A 9144-nucleotide genomic window follows, 5' to 3' on the forward strand; every position below is an offset into this window, starting at 1 on the left:
TTATAGATGCAGCCTTATGTGGTGTTGTGCCAAAGTGGCTTCTTAATCTGTGGTCTTGGCTTGCCAACTTCTTCTCAGTCACAGATCAACTTTAATCTGGTACTTTGAAGGCATTCAGCTTCATGCAACAAGATTTTATTAAGGGCTTGACATTTCAGAGTTGTTAAGGAGTGTGTATCCAAGCAAAAAGAACTGTAACTAAAAGAAAAAGGTGATTGGACAGCAGTACAACACCCTCTATAGGACATTTGATGCCACTGTTAGATATTTCAGATTAAAAAAAATTCTCAGTTAATTCCTTTGGTTAAGTAATTAGACAGGAGACAGCTGGGTTGTGTTCCAGCTGTCTTCATCCGATCACGTTCAATACGAGAAAATGAGAGGGCATTAATCCAATTAAAAGGGCCCCATCACTATGTTACATTGACAATAGTATACAGCCAGTTCATTCGCAGCGAAAAGAACATGACGACACAGGAAACGTATGTTGACAGTATTTGTTATTTTATAACCACAGTTCACTCATTCATTGCACTGTTACAGTTATATAGTCTTTCCCCATTGGCTGAGACACTTGGCAGCACAACTACTTTTCAAGGCACAGAGACTGGTCAGACGTGTACAGGAAATATCACAACAGTGTGATATTTACATGAGTTGGGATGTTACTCATGTTATTATTACAACATGATGTTGAAATGCATTATTGTGTCAAAATCACTGAGCGGAAATGTCAGGCTAGAGCTGTTAAATCAGCCATTCACTAAATGGCTTTGTCAAACATATTTCCATCCAAATGCAAACGATAATTTTCTGTTAAAATTGATATATTTCAGTTCTCAATAACCCCAATTCATTTGAATATTACAACATGGGTGAACATCTATATAAAACATTTAAAGAGTGTAAAACATGAAAATACACAAACCATAAAAGGAGGTATACATCAGTGTGGCATATACAACATTAAGTAAATATGCAGGAATTCACTTTGTGGATTAAGTTACTGACTGACCTTAAAACATCAACACAACAACATAACACAGTATCTAATTAAAAAAAAGTCCCCAAAGTTCTTTGGTGAATACAAGTGGGTTGAGACTCACAGCTCAAGATGGACTTATTCTGCTACATCCTTGTAAGTTGGCAGATACTGCCAATAAAGATTGAAAACTAAACTGATTAAACAAATAATAATAGCCTGTTCCTACAAAGGCCGGTAGGGACAGAAGCGGCCTCAGTGACTGGCCAGGGTGGCTGGATCCTTCCCAGGTGCTCCTCCTTCACATCCATCCCGTCAGGGTGTGACGGCCTCCAGGTCCATGCTGCAGCCCAGCGCCTCGATGTCGTTGCTGATGTCAGAGAGCATGCGGTCCCATTCGTCTCCCTCGGAGGGCGCCAGCCCCTCGTTCGAGCCCCCGCTGGCTCCACCCCCCGCAGCCCCGTTCCCGTTGGTGGTGGAGTCCGAGGCCGAGCTGGCGGTGCGGCGGTAGCGGCCGAAGCTGTCCGTGATGATGCCGCGGCCGTCCTTCACGCCGATGGTCTCCAGGAAGTTCTCAAAGTGCTGGCTGTCCTTCTCAGGGATGAAGGGCCTCAAGCCTGGGGGGGAACACAAGACAGCCTTGATTTCACCCAGAAAAAGGTAAGTGTGGAAAGGGGGCAGAGGGGGGGGTGGAACCATGTGTTGTCATCCGACGGGAGTAGACCATGAGGCCTGTAGAAGTGTTTTTACCCAGTAGAAGGAACTTCCTGCTGTCGCCGTAGAGCTGGCGGAGGTTGATGCAGAACTCGTGGATGGAGGCGCCGTTACGATACTCATGCAGCAGGGTGGCAAACTGCTGGATCTCTTGAGATGACAGCTTAGTCCTCAACTGAGAGTAGAGATGTGGTGAGTGGGGGGAGGGAGAGAGAGACCAATGGAAGGGGGGAGAGATGGAGAGAAAGGATGGGAAGTCAATAGAGTGTACAGAGAGGTAGAAGTGATGGGAAAGGTGAAGTTGGGAGCCATGATTGTTCATGTGGAAGGCTAAAGAGCACTGTTTAACAAGTTTTTAAAGGCTGAGAGAAAAAGACAAGGTCTCTATCTTGTGCACACCCCCACAACACAACCCCCCCCCCCCCCCCCACCCACCGTGGTCATGTAGTCCTGCAGCAGCTCTGCAGCGGTGGTGCTCAGCTCGCCCTCGCTGGCCGTCTTAGTCTGAGGTGAGGCCGGCGTGGAGGTCGGCGACGGAGAATTGTCGCCCGCCTCCAGAGAGTCCTGGAAAGAACTGACAGGAGACCATCTGGGATCAGAAACACACTCTGGGTGGCCTGATCCCCACTGGGACCCGGGACGGCCGTCTCAGGTACTTACAACGTGCTGGCCTCGGCCTCAAAGGCCTCTTTGACGTCCACCTTGCTGGAGGAGTCATCTGAAATCAAGACAAGTACATGCAGCTGTAAAGAGGAACAGGGGGGGGATAAAGGAACTGCATCCCATATTCCAAAGAGATGCTCCACAAGCTCCTCAACAGAGACAACAGATGGATACATAAAAAAGCCAGGAGGCTTTCTGGTTTGACTGCATTCTCGTGTCCATGCATTTGTGCTTTGACTTAATTGTACCTCGTATATTTAGTCATTTAGCAGACATTTATATACATTTGTATATAAGTGTGAACAGTAGTTTGTGCTCTATGTGGAGTCCAGGATCAGTTCCTACAGCTAGTGTGAAAATGAATGTAGGCCCACATAAACAGATCCTTAAACGGACGGATGGACAAAGTGTTACCGCTGTAGAGAGAGAGGTGCCTGGTGGGGGTCGTGGCTCCGTCAAAGATGGCCCTGTCCAGGAAGTCGATGGTGGACTCAGTGTAAACCATCTGGAAGACCTGGCCGAGGAGCAGGCACAGCTCCTCAGCTGCAGCCTGGGGACAGACAGCAAGCTGCACATCAACACCACCACAGGAAACACATCAACAACCTTGATGTGTTGTGTGTGTATTACCTTGTTCTCTACGGCCAGCACTAGCAGACAGCAGACCTCCACCAGCACGGCCCCGCTCTCAGAGAGGGAGCTCAGAGTCTGGGACTTGGACAGCTCTGGACAGGAGCTGGGGCAGGGGGAGCCCCCAGACTCCTGGGCTGGAGAGAGGAGGGAATGGGGGGAACAGCAGTTACATCACTGGCTCTAGAACAGCTTGCAGGTCTCACTACACAAGAGCATCAAGTTACAGTTGTGTCACACGGAAGCTTTAATCATTACATTTCTCCGTTAATCAGATGAATATATGGCTCCAGGTTCCATAGGGCAGCAAGCCAGGTGTCTACACGTTTCCAGGACAGCTGACCAGCCTGGTGCATATACCTGTTTTGAGCACTACCAGGTGCAGCGAGTCGTCACGGATGTAGGAGACTGCTGCGATGTCGTGGATGGGCACGCGCAGGATGATGTCCTCGCCATCACGCCAGACCAGCTTAACGTTGTACGCAGACAGGCTCACCACGGCGTCCTGCTCCGACGTGAGCTGACCAGCCAGCTGGTGGGACTTCTGGAGGGGAGGAGTGGAACACCGAGAGATACGAGAGGTCAGAGTAATGGAGATTTCGGGTAATACTTTTTTGGCGTTGTCATTTAAAAGACGCGTGTTTGGAACTTTGAAAGCTCTAGAATTGTCACCAGCAACACATCAGTTGGACGTATTAAACCCTTGTTAATACAGACTGTTCTTAGACTCCGACCACCAAAATACTGTACAACTTCTGATCCTTCTGCTGTATTTTCTACATGCACTATTTGTACGTTACATTGGGGGGGAAAAAAGCATCTGCTGAATGAATAAAATGTAAATGTCATGTAAACCCATATCTGGTCTCCAGCGCTGTAGGTGAAGAGCAGTGTGGTGAAGCAGGATGTGTGCTCACCCTTGCATTATCAATGAGCTGCAGAACCTCTGTCCGACTGGAGGGGTTGAGGTATCCTGGCACTGAGGTCAGCTGCCCTAGATACTACAACACACACACACACACACACACACACACGTCAGTGGTCAGGGCCCCTCAGTGATACCTGGTTCACACTGCACACCTGTAGCTTGCCCTCCGCGCTGGGCCCCGTGGCCTCACCTTGACCTCCTTCTCTATGTAGTCGTTGAGCAGGATGTCAGGGTCGATGCGGTGATCTGGCAGGGAGAGGGAGAAGGTGTGGAGGACGCGCCTCTCTGTGGACTTCTCTTGGGCCTTCTTGTCACGACCCTTCTCTCCCTTCAGAAACACCCGCTTGAACGGAGACACGATTCCAGGCTTCCGGGAGGGAGGGGAGGGTGGAGGGAGGGGAGGGTGGAGGGAGGGAGAAAGAAAGGGAGACAGAGGGTGAAATACAAAAAAAAGAAAGAGTGGGAGGGAAGAGTGAGGCGGGTGAAAGAGACAGACAGGAAAAAAAGGAGAGAAATAACAGAGTAGAGAACTAGCCTCGGTTATTTTTGTGTTCTTAAGAAATGTACCGCGCTAAAGTCTAAGCGTTGTCATGTCACGAAAACACAACCGCAGAGGAAAAACTGGCATGATTTATACTCAAAAGTTCTACTTTTTGTACTTCCCTAAAACTAGTCTAAAATTAAGCCTATGGCAGAATCTACATCCCACATTTTATAATAGAAATACTGACAGCATTTGTTGGAACAATGACCATTGCAACGCTGGCACTGAAACTGAAGTCCTTTACTTCTACAGTCAAGCACAGCCCCAGAAGAAAAAAAAGAAAGAAAATGAAAATCCAGTGAGGCTGTGTTTCCAGGCTTCAGTAGAGCCAGTGCTACAGGCCAGGTCAGACATGCTGACTCTGCATCTTCTCTGTCGGCCGAAGAGAAGCCAGCCACCACAGATCGCTGAGTTTGACAGCACACAAGTGTAGCATCTCCAGTTCCCCTGTACGACCCATGTTCCCCAAACCCCCCTGGTAACGTTTAGACGCCCCCGTTATAGGTATGAAGCATTTATAGGACACTAAAAACATTATGAGGGATGATGAGATTCGAAACGGGCAAGCGGCCGTTTCCACTGCGGTTGGAGGTTTAAGACCACAAGACGCTGACGAGGTCTCAGAGAGAGGAGAGCCGTCCACATGTTCCTTCCTCCTTCTCCAACTTCCTATCATCCTACCGAAGCCCATACTTCAACACGGCTCAGTACCGTCTCAGACCTAGTCTGACCACACGACCAAGCTTTAAGTAGAGACCACGAAGAGAAAAGTACAAATGCTTTGCTAAGATGAACTGAACCCAATGTTTATCAGCAAACTGCTGAAAAGAGAGGAAAAGTACCCCTACCTCATTCTCCATGAGCCCTGCTGGGGGGAGGTGCCCCTCGGTCAGCCCAGAGACAGGTGCTGGGTCTGGGCTTGGCAGCAACAGAACCCGCTGCCTCCAGTATCTCACAGGTGACGGTTGGCAAGTGATGTGTGAGTGCGTCTGTGGCCCGTTATACCTCAGCATCGATACAAAAACAGGAAAGAGATCGACCACTGACTTCCTCTGATGGCACGTGTCCCTCGCATTGCTAAACAGCTGCGGAAGTGTAGTGCGCTACAACTAGCATCAATTTACACCAAGTTTTGAAGGTCATGAAGTCGGAGAGAGCCCTCACTGGAGCTCAAATTTAAGTAGGCTTTTCAAGATCAAGGTCAAATAGACCAAATAAACAACATTTCCTGGTTGTTAAAGCAGCAAGTTAACCACAAAACCATCTCTAAATATACCACCGCATTATCCATCTCAGTAGCCCTATTATCAAGCTGCGTTCTGCCACATGAAACCACACACTCCGCTGTGGCTCTCAACATAAACCACACCCTTGGTGCATCATTTAAGAGTGCTTCGCTGCCATTCTCATACCGGAGGAGGTGCATTAACATTTCATTACCCTCAGGTGTAATGACACACTTCTGCAGGTGACATGACCCACAAAACCTTCTGGCAAATGGACCAACGACAACAAGGTGCCGTGTGGCGGAGGAAGATGAGGCTACATTCACCGTAACACTACAGAGGAGAGGATGTGTCTATACAACAGTCAGAGAGAGCTCGGCGATTAATGAAAGAGCACCTTCAGTTTGGAGCCTCCTGACAGGGAACCAAATAGTCTTCTAGTCCCCCTTGGAATACATTTGCTCAAGGTCAATAATACCAGGGACCACTAGTATCCATTATTGATATGGGTCTTTATCTGAAGCCCTGTGATGATGTCAGTGAGGGCCAAATGGCGGGAGTGATGGAAAGCCAGGTTGAGGCCACAACAATTATTTGACCTTCTCCTGGGGCTCATTTATTCATGTAGGACCAAACCCATGGAAAGGACAGAGCTGGGAATAAGGAATTTACACAATGCAGTGCTTTTCCCCTTTTTAAACCTAACTTTGACTGCCAACATTTCGATTGTATTAGTATATAATAAAAAGTAATGAGAGAGACGCTCCTCACCTCACGGTGTTAGGTGTACTGAAGAGATAAGACAAGCTGACTGCCTTATTCAACAGCACCATCTAGTGGGAATTTGTACTTTGCCACCATGCACAATAAAGTATTTATTTTGGCAGTGGCTTTCATTGATTTAGCATCAAAATGTCTCTTGTTCAGGGGTAAACCTTGCTCGGGTCATAGTACAACTGGAATTTTACATTTACATTTAGCAGACGCTTTTATCCAGAGCGACTTACAGTAAGTACAGGGACATTCCCCCGAGGCAAGTAGGGTGAAGTTCCTTGCCCAAGGACACAACGTAATTTTGCACGGCCAGGAATCGAACTGGCAACCTTCAGATTACTAGCCTGATTCCCTGACCACTCAGCCATCTGACTCCCAATTTTGTTATTGACACACCTGCTTGTGCTAACAAACTCTTGGCCTATATCCCAACAAAAACTGACTTACACTTGGCTGATCCAGCAGACCTGTGGTGCATGTCTAGAATTACAGCCTGCCCTGCAGAAACATGAACCTTCAGATGGAGAGCAAGCATCACAAGGACCATAACTGTGCCCCAATGTATACATTTAAGGAAAACACAGAATGAGGGCAACATTTTAATAAATACATTTCTTATTTTATTTTTTCTAAATTTGCTCATGACAGTATCAAAGTTATTAGCAGGAAACTCCTCCTTTTCACATATCTACCCAGCCTCGACCAGCCCACCTGCTAACAAAATGTTTCTTCCTAATCAGCAATAAACCCTCCCTGCTAATCTCAGAAGAGGGAACTGGACAGGAAGTGGTAGGCCTAGCATCGGTTTTTCCAGAAGGAGGTAGTTCAGTCAGAATGACTGTTCTCCCAAAACTCAAAAGCCTAACAGATGTAAGAAGAAACTACACATGGCTCCGACTTTGGTGTTGGCAGACAGAGCTCTATGTCACATCCTGTCTGGCTTCTCCAAGCCCTGCCCTTCCTCCTACTGGGTGAACCAGGAGGAGGGTGGGGCCATAGGGAGTCCCACAGCAAGGCACAAAAATACTTCCTCAAGGAAAGACACATAAGCATGTGTGTGTTTGTGTGGTCAGTCATGTGTACCTAAAATAAACACTGACCCCCTGCTACCATAGACCAAAGTTATTGACAGCTGAAACCAAGTAGATACCCCCTCTGACACCAACGCCTCTTCTTAACAATGCCTACAGGAAGCAGTCTCAGAGTAAGGGATTTTATTACAGTCATGAGAGGGAAAACTTTCTGCACATATTTTTTTTTAAATTATTATCCATTCTATGAGATAAACAATTCACTTTGACTCAGAACTTAGAGTACTAAGACCATGGGCGGGGGAAAGATTTAGCCCAAACCTAGACCTAGTCTAGGTTTGATGTGAGTTTAGATAGGCACCCGCTCTGCCCATGACTAAGACAATGCTCACATTGAAACGTTGACCATTACATGGAGTAGATCATACTGACGTCCAAATACTAGTACCTCCAGAATGGTCAAATGATCGAAATAAAGTTATCTTTGGCATCACGCTGTCATAGGAATGATCTTGACAGCTGTTTTTCTTTTTTGAATAGCCAAAACTGTCACCTTAAATTTTTATCAGAATGTGTCAAGTTTCTCAAACTGAAGTCAATCTGTAGAGTTCTGTATGTAAATTACTAATATGTCATCAACTACACTTGTTAGTTAGCTAGCAGGCTAACTTTGCCAGCTGGCAGGCGCAGGCTATAACTGGCTATCTCGCTAGCTAGGTTGATCTTTTTTAAATTTAAGTTGTTGACAGCAAGTACGACTTACCTTTTTAACTTTTTTCACATCATCCTCCATCTCTATGTGCAGGTCATCTTCTTCATATTTACTTTATCATAGTGTTCCTTTCACAACTCGAATGCATCGCAGGTGCCACAGTTTCTGACATTTCTTTCCATCTCGAAAAAGCTAACTAAATTAGCAATCAAGCTAGCTCGCAACAACTTTGGTAGCCAAAGGATGCCCAGTACAAATCCCAAATAGTTTATCGTTCCCTATCATAATTCTTCAGAGATATAAATGCAATTCCTTTTTTCTTTTGTAAGTAAACACAATAATGGAATTATTATACAAACAAAGATAAGCTACCAAAAAAACAAACTGAGGGAAAACAGGACCAACTTTTCAATCCTGCCGCCATTTTGGGCGTTGAACTCCTACAGCCCAGCATGCATTGCACAGCAAAAACAGTTCTGAAAAGGGTTGGAATGTGACTTACTGAGTGACTGGAACAGGTGGAAGAGATATTTCCACTTTCCAGTAGTAGCCCGTGTTAAAGAACTTCACCGGACCAAACTATATAGGCAAAATACGGTATGACCCTTGTCCTAGCTGTTCCAAACTGAGTCAACCAGAGCACCGCCAGAAACAGAGTTGAATCAAGAAAACTTCATTGACAGTGAAAGGTCAATTGCCAATGACCCAACTTCCGTTCCAGGGATAGGCCTAAAATTGTATCCATCTAATATACTCGTGTAAAATGTGGCATGTTTAGTGGTACAGCTACACAGAATCAACAAAGAGTATCTTCGGTTCCTTCGTTTTCCTCCACAATATTCGTTTCTTCTGCCATACTCATAATCAGGAATCGTATTAAGGTTTGTTGGAATTAGGCTACGCCTATTTATAATTTCGGATTGTAAATTATTGCTTTGTA

At 46.2% G+C, this 9144-nt stretch overlaps 1 protein-coding gene across 2 annotated transcripts; it reads right to left on the reverse strand.

Moving 5' to 3' along the window:
- Positions 1 to 483: 483 nt before the first annotated feature.
- ccm2 (CCM2 scaffold protein) lies at positions 484 to 8609 on the reverse strand. Of its 2 annotated transcripts, none has more exons than XM_067242413.1 (10): positions 8256 to 8609; positions 4108 to 4284; positions 3907 to 3990; positions 3350 to 3533; positions 2990 to 3126; positions 2774 to 2909; positions 2357 to 2414; positions 2132 to 2270; positions 1733 to 1871; positions 484 to 1599 (listed from the first exon to the last, which is right to left on the reverse strand). In XM_067242413.1, the coding sequence occupies exons 1-10, from the start codon at positions 8283 to 8285 to the stop codon at positions 1298 to 1300; spliced, it is 1386 nt and encodes a 461-aa protein (XP_067098514.1). In that variant the 5' UTR covers positions 8286 to 8609; the 3' UTR covers positions 484 to 1297. The 2 variants fall into 2 exon arrangements, with proteins under 2 accessions (XP_067098514.1, XP_067098513.1); XM_067242412.1 differs by lacking the exon at positions 8256 to 8609 and adding an exon at positions 5310 to 6205.
- Between the last annotated feature and the right edge of the window lie 535 nt (positions 8610 to 9144).

The sequence above is a fragment of the Osmerus mordax genome, chromosome 8, assembly GCF_038355195.1.
Source record: "Osmerus mordax isolate fOsmMor3 chromosome 8, fOsmMor3.pri, whole genome shotgun sequence".
NCBI lineage: Eukaryota > Metazoa > Chordata > Actinopteri > Osmeriformes > Osmeridae > Osmerus > Osmerus mordax.

Excerpts from the sequence above, each read along its gene's own strand:
- ccm2 (XM_067242412.1), bottom strand. The coding sequence starts at position 5,474 with ATGCTGAGGTATAACGGGCCACAGACGCACTCACACATCACTTGCCAA. Across the intron at positions 4,285-5,309 it reads CAGGGCTCATGGAGAATGAG|CCTGGAATCGTGTCTCCGTT; the intron begins GTAGGGGTACTT and ends CCCTCCCGGAAG. Across the intron at positions 3,127-3,349 it reads CCTGGTAGTGCTCAAAACAG|CCCAGGAGTCTGGGGGCTCC; the intron begins GTATATGCACCA and ends TCCTCTCTCCAG.